The sequence below is a fragment of the Euprymna scolopes genome, chromosome 14 (assembly GCF_053919585.1).
Source record: "Euprymna scolopes isolate OS-2025 chromosome 14, ASM5391958v1, whole genome shotgun sequence".
NCBI lineage: Eukaryota > Metazoa > Mollusca > Cephalopoda > Sepiida > Sepiolidae > Euprymna > Euprymna scolopes.
This window is the reverse complement of record NC_136495.1, coordinates 32742363-32763271: the sequence shown is the minus strand read 5'-3', so window position 1 is coordinate 32763271 and position 20909 is coordinate 32742363. Positions and strand designations below refer to the sequence as shown.

Genomic DNA, 20909 nt, shown 5'->3' with positions numbered 1-20909 from the left:
TACGGTAATTTATTTTCTTTCTTTTCATTATCTAAGTTATGGCACATTTCATTAAATAAAATAGAAGTTTTTTGTCTATTAATTCTATTTGCGATCCTTTCCAACGTCCGAATAACAGTCTTCACTTCTGGTAGAAACTGGCTGATATATATATATATATATATATATATATATATATATATATATATATATATATATATGTATATATATATATATATATATGTGTGTGTGTGTGTGTGTGTGTGTGTGTGTGTATATACTTGAGTTCCTTCAGCTATAATCGAAACCGAAACCAAGACTTAGAAAGAATTCTTGGTAAAATTATTCATAACAAGAAATAGAAGTCCATAACAATTAAACGACAACTATTCGGATATAAGTGTGACACACAAGATAAATGACATGAACGCTATCCTATTTATTTATAGATTATTATTATAGTAGTAGTAGTAGTAGTAGTAGTAGTAGTAGTAGTGGTGGTAGTAGTAGTAGTAGTAGTAGTAGTAGTAGTAGTAGTAGTAGTAGTAGTAGTAGTAGTAAATAATGATAATAATAATAACAATAGCAGCAGCAGCAGCATATGAAAAAAGTCAGTATAACACAAATAATAGTACAGGGACCAGGAATAATCCCCCAAACTGAAAAATGGAATATGAGAGTTTGGAATCAGCGGGAAGGCTGAGAAGATAAAAAGAATAGTAAATTCTAATAAAAATTCTAGAATGCAAAACCACATAAACTGCGAGCATCAATCAGTAACTTGAAATAAAGCAAAAATAGAAAGAACACAACCACAAGAACCAAGAAAACTGAAAGTGCAACACGAAAGACATTGTGAAAAATTCAACGGGAGAGCACTAATCAGACCTTCACTGTAAAAGTTGCACTGTGATATTAGAGACACTTTTTGCCAACCAAACCGCCGTGCAAAATGGCCATTGCCAACGACAAATTAAATGTAAGTAACTGTTGCAATAATATAAAGTCATCTGTCGTTGTTAGAGAGGTGGTGAGTACTGGAGATCTGGGGAAACATTGTCACTCAGACTTCAGGAAACACCACAAGTTATTGTCAGTGTGAGATCACTGGTTATGATCTGTGTAAGAACTCCTAGTGAGTGAAACACCATAATTCTTAGTTAACCCCACCCTCACCCTTGTGCCGGTGCCTTCCCCCCTTTTTGTGTGTGTATGTCACCATATATGGAAAAAAGACTGAGAAATCAGAATCGATGGGAAGACTTAGATTATGCAACGAAAAGTAATGCTGAAAACAGCTAAAATGTTAAGGAAAATTCTTGAGTGCAGAAACTAGTCCATATGAGCGACGAATTTTAACTACAACAGAAGTGAAACAAAAAAAAAACATTCAAAGGAACTGATACATCAAAAGTGAAAAGTTGCGTATTTCCATTCCCTTTCCCTTTCATTTTCTCCCTTCCTTCCCCCACCAAGAAAAAATATGACGTCAGCACGACCGGCACCGCACCAAATAATCAAAGGTCAAGGAGGATGGAAATATAAAAGAGAGAAAGCACTAACCAGGACTCAAACTGGATGAGTGCGAGGAGGACTGAGATCTTGAGGGGGGGGGGGGCTTATTACCACTCCAATTCCAGTAAAACCCAACGGCTACTACCAAGGAGAAATCGGTGGTAAACGGTTGTTGTGATAACATAAATTAATTTGCAAATGGTATCGAAAGAAGTGGAGACTACTGGAAATTTGGGAAGACTTGTTGTCGCTCAGACTCCAGGGAAAACCACAAGTTGTTCTCAAAGAGAATTCTTTGGTGATAGCCTGTGTGAAAACTCCTAGTGAATAATAATATTATTATTAATAATAATAATATTAATAATAATAATATTAATAATAATAATAATAATAATAACAATAACAATAACAACAACAACAATAATAATAACAATAACAATAATAATAATAACAACAACAACAACAATAATAATAATAATAATAATAATAATAATAATTAGTAAAAATTTTATTATGCATTCAATCACTCTCATATTTCTTTTTCATTTTTATATAATATCTTATTTTTTATTTTAATAATTTCATTTTACCCTGGAGGGCATGTACATTTGTTTATCATCTAATATATGAAATGAAATCAGTCGAGCATTTGATTTCAAGATTAAATAGCAATGCATTTAACAAATCGATAATTTATTCCGCCTCGCCAATTTTTATTGCTTATTATTGGGTAATGTTCTTTGCAATAAGTAGCATAATTAGCTTGCGTTTCTTTTCGAAAATACTTATTACCCATAAAGGTTGTTTACAAGGCTTCTGCCATCCACTTCGTATACGTTCAGTATATCTATCTTTCGTTTATACAAAATAATACTGAATGTAAACATCATAATAAGTAGCATCATCGCGAACAGAGAACCCCCAATGACAACTGACCACCTCAACTCTGAATTAGGTAAAGTTAGTTCCTTTTCTGAATCCGTCTCAGCAGGGGGCAATGAATATATAAGCGTTTCGTTTACGTTAGAAAGCGACGAATGTTTAAGTATCGATTGGTTGATATTATTGATATGTTTTGGCGGCGTCTTACTATCAACAATGGATGTGATATTACGTCTTTTGGGGTAAGGTCTTTTTTTGTCCTCAGTTTGGTCCGGCTTTCTGGTTGTCAACAGAGAAGATGGTTCTGTCGGAAGTCTAGTGATGCTCGTGACCTTATGCCATGATTTAATTTTCGATCTGTTTATTATGATAGGAGTTGAAATCGTTAAGGAAGGTTTTCTTTTGGGGCCGTTTTCTGAAGCACGATGCAGCGAATCCACAGTCGGACGGACTAGGAAAGACGTCCTCGGTCGTTTAACACCTGGTTCCTTTTTATTGCTATGCTTGCGTGCGGGCCCCCTATCAAGTTTTGATGAGACATGACGTTTTTCTTGCTCAGGATCTCTTATAACCTGCTTTCGTTTTATTTTTGGGGTCACCAATAGAGAGGAAGGGTCAACTGGAAGTTTGATAGCCTTGTGCGTGTTTCCGTTCAAAATTCTATTTATCGGAGTACTGATTTGAGGGTGAATTTTTATGTTATGATTTTTCTGTGACCCTCGCACTTTCAAAATTGGTAACAGCTCTTCTTCCGTCTTCAGTGTTTTGTTGGTTATCCTTTGCTCGGCGTCCAGTTCCGTTGAAGCAGGACTCGCAGAACACGATGTTTCCTTTTGGTTGTTTATTGCTGTGGTGATAAATGAATGAAGAAAAGAAACATATTTGAGATTATGATGCTTAACGGTCTTCATTGTTATGCATAGAAATACAAACATATTTGTAAACATTATGTATTATTATACTATGATATTTAATTCGTAACGTTTCAAAGTTAAAATAAAAGCCAATAATATTAGTTACAATTTAGATCGAAAAAATTTCCACCTCGTATTATTGAAATACTTCGGACTACTGCGCTCATCTTCAGTTTTATTTTCACAGCGTTTCTGTCGATGTAACCTATGACATTCTTCAGGTGTATCTTGTCGAATTCGGAAATGTTTTTATCAAACTTGGTAATCTGCACGGAATTTTGAACGGAACCATTTATTAAATCTACAAGGGTAGCATGTTTTCGTTCCATCAGCCATGACTAGGCAGCAATCCTAAGTTATTCACAACTGTATTTGGAATGTTGTCTGCACTCAGGATTGAAACTTGTAGACCCGTAGCGTAGTGGATAAAATACTTGATAACATCCATTTGATAGTTACACTCTCCTGGAGATTGAAGGTTAAATCCTCAGTGCGGGCGACATTCAAAATACAACTGCAAATTACTCAAGACTTTTATCGAATCATGGCTGACGTAACGAGAGCATGCTGCTCCTGTGGATCAAAAACAATATTTCATTCGAAATTCTGCGCAGATTCCCAAGTTCGAGAGAAAGATTCCAGAGTTTTACAAGATATACCTGAAAAAGGTAGGTATTGTTGGGTAATTAACAGTGTTAAAAATTAATTAGCTATTATCGATCTATCTGTCTATCTATCTATTTATCTATCTATTCAATGATATTCTTAAAATAGTTTATATTGGGAATTATTTATTGTTTATAGAATAAAGTGTAGCAATGGGTTTTAGCTGAAGATGTTTACATAAATTAGGTTAAATAAACAAAATAACCTTGGGCAGGCAGACGTGGAAAGGTTACATGTTAGAGACGTGTGCTTTTTGAATGATGACGTAACGGAACTGAGGTCAAGAGGTCGGAAGTTTTAGTCAGACAAGAGTTGGAGTTTGATCACGTAAGTGAATAGACGTACTTGAAGCCAGGAAGCGAGGCTTTGTAGAACAAACATTTAGACAAGAAATGCAGACACTCGTGAAGACCATTTGAGACAACTGAAATAAATTTATATTTTAAAAATATAAAGTGTTGTTCTGTGGTTTCACAAAAGAAGGAAGAACAGATATCTCAATTGGTTGGTGTTGGTTATTTCTTGTTTCATCACGAAGCTCAGCAGTGAAGATGGAGGAACTCTTGAAGAAAGGTACGAAGTATATATTTTTCTTCTTATAAAAAAAATTCATACCTTATGTAAATATGAACTGTAAAATATACCCGTGTGATAACTCTGTGATACAACATGACTCAGTTTACACGTTGAATCATATCGTCTGGCTACACAACAAACATACAATTTATACGTTTATCGGATCCCATTATAAGAACGATATTTCCTACCTCTCAATACAGTATAACTGTTTTGAATATCTCCCACCCACAATATAACAGGTATTACATCGATCAAAACATTGTGAAAATAACTCTTACGATGAGAACAGTAATCAGAAGAATTTTAATAATAAAAATGGTCAATCCTCATCTCAAAAATTCAGAAACGCTATTCCACATGTAATAAATCTTAATTGGAATGCAATGTTAAACACAAATAGGCATGGGTTTTGCTTGTATTTTTATGTTTTAATGCAATGATATAATGTTAATCAAAACAATAAGAAAGAACAAAATAATTAAATAAATCAGAAAAAAAATATAATAATAATAATAATAATAATAATAATAATAATAATAATAATAATAATAATAATCAATTATCCGAACCCAAGATCGTTAACATTATTTATAGTTATGCGTTTAAATCATTAAGGATGGCATCGATGTTTCCAATGTTAGAGTTAAGCCCCTTTATTTCACGGCTTCAAAAATATTCAAATATTGCAAATATATATATATATATATATATATATATATATATATATATATATATATATATATATATATATATATACAGTGATGATCATATTTATTGGCACGGTAAAATAAAAGTTAAATTTTGTCTAATAAATTCTAAAAAAGGGATTAAATTAAAGAAAATAACAAAGTATATTATGTATTTTTAACTGGCCTTTCCGATGCAGCAATCGGATTTTAGAAAAAATAAATAACAAAGGAACAACAAACATAATTGCAAAAAACCCTTGTTCAAAATTAGTGGCACGATTTATTTAATAATCAATTGTATAGCCTTTGGCCTTGATTACCTTCCTCAGTCGCTTTTCATAGTTTACAACCAAGTTGTTGCACTCTTTAGTAGTAATTTTAGCCCACTCTTCCTGACAATAATCCTCCAATTGAATAAGATTCTTAGGCTTCCTTTGCATTACCCTCAATTTTAATGTTCTCCATAAATTTTCAATTGGATTAAGGTCTGGGCTTTGTGATGGCCACTCCAAAACATTAATATGATTGTCCTCAAGCCATTTCTTAGTCAGTTTAGCCGAATGCTTTGGGTCATTATCTTGCATGAACCACCAACGACGACCAAGTGAGAGCTCTTTAGCAGAGTCTTTCAGGTTTTCATCCAATATTTTAACATAATCTTCCTTTTTTATGCTACCTGTGACCTTAACAAGTCGCCCTGGTCCAGAGGCAGCAAAGGATCCCCAAAACATCAAACTGCCTCCACCGTACTTCACTGTGGGTATGGTGTGCTTAGGCAGGAAAGCTTCGCCAGATTTTCTGTAAATATAAGACACTTTATTATGGCCAAATAACTCTATTTTCGTTTCGTCAGTCCATAGAACACGTTTCCAGAATGCAACATCTTTATCAATATGACGTTTTGCAAAGGCTAGCCTTGCTTTCAGGTGCATAGGCTTCAATAAGGGAGTCTTTCTCGGACGACATGCTTTTAAACCAGCTCTCTTCAAAACTCTACCAACTGTATGTCGAGATACATTCACTCCAGAGGTGCTCTGTTCATCAACAATCTCCCCAACAGAGATCCTTGGGTTTTGTTTTACTTGTCGAACAATTTTCCGTTCATCTCTTGGGGAAAGAATCCTTTTTCTCCCTCTACCCTCTAAACTCATAACGTGGCCTTGCGATTTGAACTTGTTTATTATGGCTCTAACAGTGGATTTGGGAAGGTTTAGCTTCTTTGAAATCTTATCATAGCCCTCCCCATTGGTATGACATGCTACAACAAGCTTCCTGACGTCTTCGCTGTGTTCCTTAGTTTTAACCATGGCGATTGAAAATTATAATTTAGTCACTTATAATAGTTTAAATAAATCGCTATCTAAAAATTATCTGAAAAAAATTATTCACTGAATTAGCGTTAAACAAGCATAATATGGCTATAAAAAAGTTCAGAAAGCACGTAAACCGGAAATTGATTGATATTATACTGATACTAAAAGAAAAGCAAAGCCGTGCCAATAATTTTGAACAAGGGTTTTTTGCAATTATGTTTGTTGTTCCTTTGTTATTTATTTTTGTCTAAAATCCGATTGCTGCATCGGAAAGGCCAGTTAAAAATACATAATATACTTTGTTATTTTCTTTAATTTAATCCCTTTTTTAGAATTTATTAGACAAAATTTAACTTTTATTTTACCGTGCCAATAAATATGATCATCACTGTATATATATATATATATTTAGGAAGTAACTAAATAAATAAAAAAGTATTAACATAATATGAAATAAATATATTAAAGTTATACTAATTAATACTGAGCCTAGTTGCTATTTATAAATGTAATATAAAAAGGTTTTTAAAAATAACACGTAACGAATTAAAAGAAAAATATTTTTAAAAAAGTAAGACCAAATTAATATAAAATAAATGTATTGATATTTTTGAAGACTAAAAATACGAGGGCCGTTCCAAAAATAATGCATAATGATTTAATTATAAAAGAAAGTTGAAGAATAACAAAAACGGGAATGATCCTATTAATACAAACAACCTTTTGCGCTCAAAACATAGTCACCACCATTCTTAATGTACTTTTGCCAGTTATTGAGATGATGGCTGTGCATGTGCGTTTGGAGCGTGATTTGTTACTCAAATATATGTCACCACTCTGAAATTGATAGACCCTAAGTTCACAATATATTGCACTGTAAAGAACCTACTGCTGAAATTTGGACTCGTTAGATCCCACTGTCCTATAAAATAGGACAACAAATAATTTCTTGTTAAAATCTATAGGATAATATATTATAATACTGGTTACTGCATAATTACTCTAAAGAAGGTAAAATTCCTCTATATTCATCAACTTCTCTCGGAGAGCTGTTAAAATCCTCGGAAAAATTCTTGTGATTTAATATATAATGGTTTGAATTATAATTTAGAATGCAAAAGTCAAGTGTCATGCTTCAAGTGTGCTCTAAACAGAAGCATTCATTTCGGACGTGCCCCTGTCATATAAAAAAACTTACTGTCGATTTTATATGCCTGGCCTTTTTGCTTGTGCGTTGGTAATGGCAGAATTAAAGTTTTAAATGCATAAGTCAAGTGTTATGGTTCAAATGTACTCTCAACAGAAACATTTTGAATGGGCCCTTGTCATATCAAAGAACCCACTGTTGATTTTATATGCCGAGTCTTTCTGTTTGTGCGGCAATACAACTTCTCAAATGCACTTGTGATGTTAAGCTGTATAAGCTATTAACTTAGGTCAAACTTTGGTGTAAAATTTCATAAAATATCACCCCAGCCGTTTCAGAGTCTATGATGAACGAATTCACACATACCCACAATGTTCCCTTTATATAATATTAGTGATTACGGCGCCAGTATTTTTACTGCTAATGTAGCATGACATATAAACATCTTTACATCATTAGAGTTGCTTTAAGAGTTCAATTAAAGGGAGATAATCGTGGATGTGTTAATCATAAAAATCTATATGAAATAAAAATATGTTTTTTCGAAAAATCTTACATTTTTTAATATCTCCAATGGCGATGGTGGCATCTCCATCGACAACAGCTTCGATGATGATCGTATTCAACTGGTCAAATATCTGAAATGAAAACCAAAATAAATAAAAAGAAAGCGTCACCGACATCTTAATGGTCAAATATCTTAAATGAACGAAAATAAAAACAAAGCGTCAGCGATATGTTAATGTAGGAATGAATGCACAGGTCAACGTAAAAAGTAAATGAAGGAAATTTTTAATTGATGCAAATATTTTTTTAAATCTCAAATTTTTCGGCGGTAGACCGTTCATCAAAGAAAACAATATTTTTTTTATTTGTTTAATGCCTGTTCTTTTGTTTTTTTTTTTGTTTTTTTTTGTTTTTTGTTTTTTTTTTCAATTTTCTTGGTTCTTTCTCTTTCTAAGATTAAGTAGTTCATCTCGCGATGTCTGTCAAGTAATACTTACTGTTACACAGAAGATACTCTACACAAGTAAGAAGCGATTAAAATAGCTTGTGTGAATTTTGATAAGGGCCACATTAGTACAGGTCAGGATAACCTAGCTGAAACGGAACTGTATCCAGAGACTGGTAGCGTGAGGAAGTATGGGGTCAACGATTCAAACTCACTAGACAAAACAACAATGTGGGGATATAATGACGTCACATTTTTAAGGGGGATAAACAGGGTTTCTAATTAGTCCCTCTGCTGGAAGTTAAGCGAACGGACACACAAACGATGTAGAAATAATCTGAGTTGAATGTTACCAATGAGAGTCCACCATTTTGTGAGTTAGAAGTTTAAAGAATTCAAAATTAGTCATTAGCCTCTCTCTCTCCATAAATAAATTTTCTCTTATAAAACCTTGAAGAATTCAGCAGGGCCATCCTTTTGTTTTCATGCATGATTAATTATATGTATAGTTAAACAGACGAGGGGACTAACAACAATTAGACGGTATGGCAACTCTTGAAACGACGATCATAAAACAGCGACGATGCAGAGAATAAAAGATTACGTGTGAAGATTTCCCATGTATGTATAAAAACGCCTTTGATTCTAATCGGTTTTTTGATCGCTCGTTGGTGAGAACATAACCTGCGCGTTCTTTCAAGTGAACCAAAACAATCTAGCGATGTTCATACATTCAACAAATGCCAGTAGATTATCAGTCCAAATTATGAAGAAAGGCCAATGCCTGTCTTAAAAATTTATAACAACGTAGTAAATAATGGTCAACAATTACCCTAGCCTGGAGATTCTCTGCGCAGCAACTGAAAAGGCAAATCTGCTCTGCTTGGCGGTTTGGCTCCGATTTCTCTTTAGATCCAACTAACAATCCCCTGCAAAATTTCCCTTTGCAGACTGAAGCCACACTCGATGATCTGAAAATCACTCCTTCCCGTGGTCGTGATACCATTAAAAAAAACTAGCCACCTCGAAGACACGTGGGCCCAATCTTATTCTTGCTATATCATTTAAAAATTCTATGGTTCTCTTCCAACTCTTTAACAAATACCTTACTGAATCTAACTCCTAGAAAATTGCTTCTGTTGTACCAGTTTACAAACATTCTGGCGAGAGAACTCACTCACTAAATTATTGCCCCATAATCCTCCTCCCGCTCTTTGCCAAAATCTTTGAATTTTTGATTAATGAAGCACAAGTTCGCTACCTCATAGATAATAAACTTTTTGACCAACAGTATGGATTTAGCCAAACCCGAACTACTGCAGATATTCTAACTGTAATCTCGAAACACATATACGATGCATTGAATAAGGCAGGGGAAGCTAGGTCAGTAGCCCTAGACATATCGAAGGCCTTTGACAGGGTTTATCACAATCGTCTTCTCATCAAAATTAAATAATATGGTAATACTGGACGCATACTAAACATAATGAAATCTTTCTTAGATAATAGAAAATTCAAGGTTGTCCGTAATGATCGTACATTTGAACAACATGATATAAATGCAGAAGTGCCAAAGAGGTCAATCCTCGGCCCATTATTATTTCTGATATTCATAAAAGACCTCCCTGATAAAATTGTCTCTGAGATGGGTAGATTTGCTGATGACACTCCATAACAGACTCATAACATAAGTTAAGGAGAAAATGAATGAATACGTATCTATGGAAGTGGTTAAAACTCTAGAGGAAGACATCCAGTCTGTAATGGAATGGGACCGTAAATGGATGGTAACGTTCACTGCCGCCAAGATTAAGCTTATTTCCTTTAATAATTGCTAGAAACCTTCTCAATCACTGATTGCCAAGCTCTTAGGATTAACATTCACAAACATGAAATAGAACAAATACATTGAGATAATTGCCTAAGGTGTTGCTAGGAAAATGGGCTCCCTCTATCGTACTAGAAAACCACTCACACCTAACAGTATCCTGTATCTCTACAGAGCCACTGTTCGCCGATGTATGAAATGTTGTTGTCACATCTGGGCTGGTGCATCTGCCACTAATCTCTCGATCCTAGATATGGTTTTAAAAAAAAGAGTTGCTAACATAATAGACTCAGCAGCCGGCAAAACTCCAACCTCTGTTCCAATGCCGAAATGGAGCTTCATTGTGCCTGTCTTATATACATAATAATGGTGGAATCCAAGTTTAGCGTTACAAATTCCAGAGAATTATTTGAGGATGGGCACTATTGTCAAACGAATTATTTTGCGCTAAATAGAATTTCTTGTTTGAAAAAAATTAACCATTGTAAGCGTAGAACAAAATATCGAAGCCGGTTATTTCGTTTACCTTATCGCCATCATGTAAATCGAAAAATAAAAATGTCAGCCTCCCCTTCTTCATAAAGTGATCCTTTAAATTTATTTTATTCTGTACAAATGTAAAATAAACGTTTAATAATGTTTTCGTTTGTATTATTTTATTTGATTCCGTTCAAATGTAAAATAAATTAAAAGAAAGGGACCCCCGCCCACCTCCAAGGGCAGATCACTCTCTAAGAAAAAATGGACCAATCAGATTAAAGGATTGATCACTTTATAATCAATTTACATGATGGCTATAAGGTAAACAAAATGACCGGCTTCGATATTTTGTTCTACGCTTACAATGGTTGATTTTTTAAACAAAAAATACTATTTAGCGAAAAATAATTCGTTTGGCAATAGTGCCCATCCTCAAATAATTCTCTGGAATTTGTAACGCTAAACTTGGATTCCACCCATAATAATTTATAAACATAATAAACTAGTCATATGGGTGAGAAAAATTAATTTTCTTCACTCTTTTACTGACTCAGCGTTCAGAAGCAAAGGAGAACTTTATTTGCACACACGGATACATATGCATATCATAGTGAATTCAAATGTTAGTCCCAGTAACGTGATTTCTCAGATTTTACACTGAAGTAAAATTTAAAAAACTGAATCAAACTGAATACACAGACATCTTTTTTCTAAATAAAAAAATTGTTACGTTTATAACTGCTGATTTGTTTTTTAGTTAATTCCTGGTTTAACCACTTGTATTTTATTTATAGTTTCATTATTTATTTTTACAACGGCCACTACAAGTTTTAGTGTATAGCAATGAATAATACTTACGCCATCTTTCACAATTATCTGTGCGTTATTCCAGTTTGGTCCCTTTTCATTTCGGCAATTCCAAACATGTCGCGGGCCCGCCATCACATATTCAGCGATGACGGTAAGATATGCATCGCCGGTTCCATTGATAAAGTAGCGCATTTGAAATGAATGTATGTATTGGATGTGCTTAAAAGCGATGGCCGCTTTCTTGCAAGTGTTTTTCGATAACATCAAATAACCTGAAATATGAAGCAACAAAAAAACTTGATATGTAACTATACAATACGTGCAACATAACGATTTACTACATTTCCTGTTGTGAAATGTGGGGCAGGATTCGGTCGGTTAACTAGACTACACTATTTTTATTTTATTTCCTAACTAGTATCGCTAGCGTTGCTCGGCACCGGATAAAACAATGAGAAAAATTAAGTTTCTTTTTTGCGTGTTATTATTTGGAATAAGGCCGATAGCCATTAGTCGCGTGCTCTCGTGTAATGAATGAATGCGTGAATGTAGGATTGATATGAAATTCTTAAAGATAAACTAAAATGACATGCTAATATGCATACGCGCTTTAATGACTGTTGCTGCTAAGTACAACGTAAACAAATTCCTGATGAACCGCCCCTTAAGTGAACACTTCATTAAATCTCCACACTAACGTACTGTACTTGCAATAACCCTTATCCCTGAGTGGCTTCCAAGCCTTGATAAGTGGTGACCACCGTGTAAAAAAAAATTCGCTTGCCAGCTATCCTTCGGTTGCTGCTGATACTTTCTCACGCGCCCACACGCGCTCTGTTAGACTATTACTTTTACCATTTAGCTAATTTTATATCTGCACTATTTTTGAACACCTGGTAACTATACTTATGCTTTCTCTTGCTGTTATCTTGTCTTACTTTTAACCTTTAGACTTTTATAAAAGTTATTGCTTGTTTAGCTTTATTAAACACCGATAGCTATGTTCCATAAAGGATTCATTTCTCTACCAACTAAAATTATTCCAATCCCCCCTAAGACACCTATATTATTGACATTATAAACACTTTTGTGAGGAAAGTCGAAAGAACTGCAAAGTTGAAAAACTATCAGGCATTTAAAGTACATCATCTCCATGTTACCTTAACACATTACGGTGACGAATCCGAAAGAATACCAACAAGGTTTTATTGATTCTCGATAAGATTAATTTAACCAATACGGTTGGTTATAGGTAATGTAGGTTAAATTATTGTTGATTGAATAATTCCAACTCTTAACAATAAAAGTAAATACCCACTTGGGCTTCTCTCAGTCAGGTATTCGTGTGGTACTATATCATAGTACCCCGGTTGTGGTAGTTGTTAACACACCCTCCCCTTGCATGGTCAAGTGGTAATTTGGCTGTAGGCGGAGGGATACACAGAAAAATGCCACCCCATAATTCCCTTTCTTTTATCGATCTCCTTCTGTCCGGACCGCCATGAGGTGAGCACGTATTTTCTGTCCCTCTGTAAATGAGAGAAGGCGAAGCACTCCCTCTCTCAAGTTAGGTTAGTTAGTTTTAACAAAGTAATGGTGAAAATCAATTGTGTGTTCCGTAAATTACATGTCAATATTGTAATATATATATTGTGCACATTTTATGAAATAAATAGTTAATTATATTTCTCACATAAATTGTGACCTGTGTTGTGTGTTTTTGTGTCTGCCATAAATGTCTTAAGTCGATTGAAGCGGCCTGAAGACGAAGGAAGAAGATCCCAGCCAAAATGCCACCAGAGTGATCTTGGGAGAATGAAGTAGCCACACACTTACATCCAACATCTCAGGTATGTTTTTCCTCTTGATACTTATGTCCTAATGACTAACCCACCGTCACATCATCATGGAACCGTTTCTAAGACATTTAGTGTAACACGTGTGTCGGTCACACACCAGTGACCGACTGATCGTGTTATATTCGATTGGTTTAGAAGTTTAAAACTTAAGCATGATACAAAATTCTTAACCCTCAGCATCCACTACTATTACCAATACTACTAAATTATGCTGTTCCATGGCCAAAAAATGCCCCTGACACAATGCCTACCAAAATTAATTAATTATTTGAACTAGAATATCTATAATACACAATAAATATTAGACAAGGAATGATATTCCTTACAATTTCAATAGGGTCTATTGACTCTGTCAGGTTACTGATTTAGTAGGACTATATTTTAATGAGATATAAGAACTTTTTTAAGGGCGATATAGAATAAGAGAGAAGGATTATATAAGGGCGATGCTATTTTTCTTCAATCTAAATATTTTCTAATTTCTTTCCTACCCTCTATTTTTTTACCTCTCCTCACCTATTTCAAATATGAAACTATATTACTTTCAAGGCATATAATTTCTGTTCTGAACTACTTGCATTGCATGCATACAGAGATCCTGCTATTTTTACAGCGTCGGTGACCACGGCTCTCCAAATTATAGAGCCATGAATAATCTCAGGAAGACCAGTAAAGACGGTAGTTTCTCGTCTTGATTCGGGGGGGGGGGTATCTCTCCCCGTGAGTTAAACGTGTCCCCAGATACCAACCTGGAAATTTCTACGACTCGACGCAGTACATTCAGCGTCTAGCCTTCCCAAATGGTCACCCATCTGATACAGGTCAGGCTCATCATTGCTTAACTTTGATGATCTGGCGAGAACCGGTGTGTCAACGTGATTGTGCCGTATATTACATTACTTACATTAGTAGTAGTAGTAGTAGTAATCTGTGTTTATATCATAAAAACCTTTGGTTTGGAAGTAATAATCTCTGATTAGATGAAATTCCCTTTTATGTTGATACTCTTTTATCGTAGACTAATATTGGCTTTTTAAACCTGATAAATTTGATCTCAATCTAAAGAAAACATCCTTTTCATATTTTATGAGCGATCCGGATCATCCGATAATTTTCGAAAAAAATGACCATCTATGATTGTAGACTCAACTCGAATAATAATAGTGGAACTCTCCTAAGATCAAAGGAAAATAAATACTCTATTCCCAAACAAAAAGGTATATTCTAATTCTATTTATTTGCAAAGCGAATCTGACGGATAAAGGGGAATAACTCTCATTAGATTTCAAATTCTATGCCCCAGGAAATAATATTAGTTTCTCACCAAAAACAAACACTACAGGGTAGAACAATAAATGTGTCGCCCTATAGCTTTATTTTAAAACTTTTATTGAAAAAATCAATTCAAAGTAGCCGCCTTCAGCCTTAATCACGGCTTCGATACGGGTCAGAAACTAGGAGTATGTCTTTTCCACAAGTACTGACAAGAGTTCGGCGAATATTCAGCGAATGGCAGCAATCAGATTGGCTTTGTTTTTTTGAGAGGTCATGTTGGTGATATTCTCAACGTATAACCACACGAGGTAGTCCAGCGGGTTCAGTATTAAAAGGAGAAAATGTAATTAAAATACGGTAATTTCCAAAATGTTTTAATGGTTAAACTTGAGCTAAATTGTTTAAAGTAAACAAAGGAAGGACTCGTTAATTATAATATTTTCTAAAAAAATATATTAATTAATTTATTAACATAATTTTTCTTAAAAACAGTTAAAGTGTTATAACCATAAAATACTTCGAACCGTGTTATTTCAAACACAGTACAAAAACAGACAATGACACTCAGTCGTCAACAAGATTATATTTTCATATTGTTTATCTTAATTTAAAAAAAAAACTTAAAAATAACCGTGTTTATTTAAGACACAACACCAAAACAGACAATAACACTCAGTCGTCAACAATGAGATAATATTTTCATATTATTTATATTAATTTTAAAAAATAACTTTAATTTTTTAAGTCTTACTCATTACAAAAATATTTAGAAAATAATTAACCAAACAATAATTGAATTGGTATATTTTCATGTTGTTTTTCTTATTTTTTTTAATAAAATTATAAAATCTTTATAAAAATATTGACTGGCATCGTCGACACCAGATTTTGCATTGTGGGATTGATGAGAGTTGGCTGCGAAGCGGATGTTGACACATCCACAGTCAGAGACTGAATAAAAAGACGTCTTGTACGCACCAGCTCGACGCAGGGCTTCTGGTTGAAAATAAAAGAACAATGATAATTTAAAAAATGATTGCGAACCAATAGGAAGCTTTGGCGCGTTTAAAACGTCGATTTCCATCACTGCTGGGAGCCCGCGGAAAAATATAAAAATCCAAGATTTTACGAACTTGCAGGAGGATTCGAGAGGAGGAGAATGCGTCTCGCTACGTCAGTAAACGTACGGGTGGATTCTCTTACCAAACCTTAAGCGATGTGAAGAAGAAACGAAGAAAGAAAACACCGAAGTGAACTGAAGCCAACTTTGCTCGCACCTTCATTTACTAACCGTTGCTTGATTCACACCTAAACTAATAAGTACAAACCAAATGAACATTCTCATTTTGTTGATTTCTCTCCACGCTGACATTTCTTTCATACATCCACGAACATTCTCCTCCACTACTAAAACGAACACTTTCCACTTAGAGTCCATCAATAAATAAAGCTGTTTTTTTTCTCACTTTTAAAATTTAATGTCCGTCTTATTTATTTTTCTTTTTTATGGATTCAGATAATTACATGTTAAAATACAAATATGATAAACCATGGGCCGTGTTGTACGACCGAGCGTCTAGCTAGTAAGTGAATAAAACGGTAAAATTTCAACTGACCTGTTTCTCCGGCGAGCGGTGTATTCGTGATGTGTTTGAATTTGCATGGGTGAATATTATGCCAACTGCAGAGATCAGAAGCGAAGCTGCAAAATTCTTCGCACTGGTCTGCAATAGAATAAAGACAATATCAAATCATAACATTTTAAAATGCAAATGTCTGAGTTCGAATCTCCTAACTGTTATTAATTGTTACTTCCTACACTGATAATTGCTTAAGCATAAAACACTAGTATAATTATTATTAATTTTAAAATATCATCATATAAAAATAAACTTTAGGAAAATAAAGTTAAGTCACTGTTAGGGAATCATAACATTCCAACTTCCTGTTGTTGAATACTCTCTAACAGCTTACTTTTCATGCTCATTGACATGGTATTTATGGGTACTTAATTTCCCTCAATTCCTGTGTTAATGTCTGGTAGCCTGAAGGTAGAATACCAGCCTGAAGAGTCAAGGATAACTTTGTGGCTGAATTTGAAGCTGACTGGCAATGATTGTCATTTCCCACATTGATGAGTTAATAATTATGAAACACAAACGGCTGTAGGTGAAAAATGTGTGTGTGTGTGTGTGTGTGTGTGTGTGTGTGTGTGTGTGTGTGTGTGTGTGTGTGTGTGTGTGTGTGTGTGTGTGTGTGTGGACACATTCTTGGTTGTCGGAAAGGTGCGTTGGTCACGCGGAATTCACGTTAGACTTTCTGTTCCTTGATAGAAGCGCTGGTTGAGTTGGAATAAAATAAAATAAATACGTATTAGATACGTTTGAAGCCAAAACAATACAGTATTACAAAATAAACAGATATTTATTTTGTTTGAAATTTATATTGAAATTAATAACTATATTTCGAAGATACAACAAACGGACTTCTACTGATTCTATGCTCCAACGACATGGCAAAAAAAAGAAAGAAAGACATACTGATGATGAAGTATATCTTCAAAATAAATTTATAAATTTCAATATAAATTTAAAACATAATAAATATCTGTTTATTTTATAATAATGCGTTGTTTTGGCTTCAAACCTATCTAATACGTATCAATTTTATTCAAACTCAACCAGCGTTTCTATCAAAGAACACAAGCCCTAACGTGAATTCCAACGTATTATTTAGATTATTTTAATTGCTGTTCTTATCTTGAGTATTATTTTAACAACGTTTCAGCCGTTGTAACCTCCCATCTTCTTCAGGTATATCTTGTCGAACTCTGGAATTTTTCTGTCAAACTCAGGAACTTTTTGTCAAACTCGGGAATCCTTTATTTATCCACAGGCGTAGCATGCTCTCTTCCGTCAGTCATGACCGCGTAGAAGTCATACGTAATTCGCAACCTCCAGAAGAGTGTCACTTACAAAAGTAAAGCCAAAGTAAATGTTCAATTTTTGTTGCAATGTTAAATATCTTGAAGATGTCCTAGATACTTCAGTGTGCTGTGAGTGGTGGGGGTAAATTACAGCATTGAATCAGCATTGGTGGCTTTCAGCTCGGTGACAGAAGTTTTGGGTGAGAAGTACAAAAATATAAGAAGACATAGGTATATTGAGTGCATTTTCTTCTCTATGCATCTTAGACATGAATTATGAATCCCAATTCTATGGTTTGTATGAAAAGAACTGACAGATCTATGATTGTAAAAATAAATTCGCCAATGGGGAGTCATCGATGTGGAGTAAATTATCTGAAATTGGTCCGGTTATCTCCAAAGGATATCGTCAAAGAATCTAAGAAAAGTAATTTTAACAGAGATAGATGACCAACAGAAAGCTTTAATTGTTTGGTGGTTTTGTTTTATGGCATGTCAACTGTTTTAGGATCATTTAATGCCGAATCCGGACATTTTGATTAATATATATATATATATATATATATATATATATATATATATATATATATATATATATATATATAACTACTTAATTTACTCACATAAAATTAATATAGTATAGATGTATGCGTAAACTTTAAGTATTTACTTCAAAAGTGCTCAATACGTAGGAAGAGCTAGTTAGTAAGTTATAAAATATATATGGCGATTAAGCTACACTGAATATTCCGCGTTTCATCCACTCTAGGGTTCTTCAGGCTTATGCGCGTAAGCCTGAAGAACCGCGGAATATTCAGTGTAGCTTAATCGCCATATACATTTTATAACTTACTATATATATATATATATATATATATATATATATATATATATATATATATATATATATGATTTAAACTCTGTATATCTTCAAATATTCATTTATGGTGCTTGGTTATTTATGGGGGTTTTGGATTAATACTGGGGGTATTGGAAAACAGTTAGCGGATAGTTTGGATTGACGAATCAAACGCGGGTATGGAGAAATGTAACCCATATAAAAATAATTGTCCAGGGATGAATGTCTTTAAAAAGAGAGAGAGAAGAAAAAGAATGATGATGATGATGATGATGATGATGATGATGATGATGATGATGATGATGATGAACAAGCACAAGGACGAATAAGTACAAAAACAAGAACGATCAAGAAAGAGTCGGAAAGATGCGACTTGAACTATTTAAGAAGAGGAAAATTGCAGGTAGCGCAATCACACTGTTGTTTGGACGACACCCACTGACGATTAAATGCAAATATTCAACGAAAATAACTAATTATTTACTTACAACCGGTAACCAGTGCCAAGAAGAGTACGCTGTATCCAAAGTGCATGTTCTTTAAAAAAATTTTTTTTTTTTTTAGTCAGCACAGGCGAGTCAATTTTTAACGATTTTCGAAGAAATAAAACAGTTTGGTTTAAAAAGTAAACACCATTAAATGTTATCATTTGGCTGTGTTTATTCGCGGCTGCAGATAAAGATTACAAAAAAAAAAAACTCTTTCACTTTTATGAAAAATAGAGTAAGGTCATAAAAGGGAAATAAATGATAACCTGATAAAAATAAAAAAAATGAAAAAGCGTAAAGATCAATTAACAGGTAATCTTATTTGCTTACTTGGTTATCGTTTAATGACTACAAATAAACATGAAATGATACTCTTTAGTTAATACACATGTCGCCATAAATCGCACAAAAGCTAATCACATAAGTACAAATCAAAATTAAAAGCTAATATGAATCCGTAATGATCTATTTATTAGTTTGGTTATTCAGACTAGTGCTCTCATCTTGGGTGTCATTTGCACATGTTATACGGTTGGTGCAAAAATAATGTCGTTTTTTATCAGATACATATACGTCAGAAAACGACATTTGTTTTTGGCAAGTCTTCAGATGTATCTTTCCGAATATGAACACTTCCACCGAGTAGTTGCACATATTTTCTTCCTCTTGAAAAGGAGGTATATCTCGTAAATATGAGAACGTTACACTACATTACCAGTCTGGTGGAATACATTATATTGCTAAATATTATGATTGAAAATTCTTGCAATATTTCACTTTTGTTATTTCTTTTACTTTCTTTGCTTCGTGCCCAACGCTGTTCTCATACGAGACTGCATATATATATATATATATATATATATATATATATATATATATATATATATATATATATATATACAGAGAGAGAGAGAGAGAGAGAGAGAGAGAGAGAGAGAGAGACTACCCGTGACTCGTTGAATCAGTATGTTATATTAGCTATGGAATTAATGCATGAGTGGCCCTGGATATGACCTTAAACTATATCCAGTGATGAGGCCCCAACTTGCGGGCTTTTGGGAGTGTGGAGCCACCCTTTAATTGCCATTGCTCCCAGGTCCACTCTGACCCGGAGTGGTAGTACCTATTAGGGTCCCAACTATGGGTTAAATAGAAACTGGCTTGGAAACAACAAATATTATATCAAAAAAATCTTACTTCAAAATCTTTGGATTCGGCATTAAATAACCTGAAAAGGGTTGATATGCCGTAAAACAATAACCAACCAACCAATATGCATGAGCGTGATACTTGTGACGTAAAGAAAATAGTTTTTTTTTGTTTTTTTTTTTTTGGGGGGGGGGGGTTTGACATAACAGAAACATTTCTATGAAAGTATATTAAAATGAAAAATCACGGACGGATCACTCAAACATGAAAAAAAAATCCTCCCTATTCGTGTAAAGTTACCTATTTTTCCGAATAATCGCTCAAAAATCGAAAATTAAACATGATTTTCCTACGAATCGAACGCCGACGAAAGTCATTTAGCAGCAAAAACGCACACCGATTAGAAAACTAAGAATGAAAAACCCATATTGGAATCCTTCAACCAAGTTATAGAAACGTTAAAAAAAATAATTAATAAAACCTGAAGCAAAAAAATAAAGCCTAAATAAATAAAATAAAATAAAACTAATATTGAAACAGATTAGTATGTGTGTGTCAACAAATTCACCGCTCTCACACAACTATTTTGTATCTAGAAA

At 33.9% G+C, this 20909-nt stretch overlaps 1 protein-coding gene across 1 annotated transcript; it reads right to left on the bottom strand.

The window, feature by feature from the left end:
• Positions 1–1984: 1984 nt before the first annotated feature.
• LOC145293353 (uncharacterized) lies at positions 1985–19378 on the bottom strand. Its single transcript, XM_080139994.1, has 5 exons — positions 19162–19378; positions 16505–16612; positions 11803–12026; positions 8241–8322; positions 1985–3223 (listed from the first exon to the last, which is right to left on the bottom strand). Exons 1-5 carry the CDS (start codon positions 19205–19207, stop codon positions 2283–2285), a joined length of 1401 nt encoding a protein of 466 aa, XP_079996120.1. The 5' UTR covers positions 19208–19378; the 3' UTR covers positions 1985–2282.
• Between the last annotated feature and the right edge of the window lie 1531 nt (positions 19379–20909).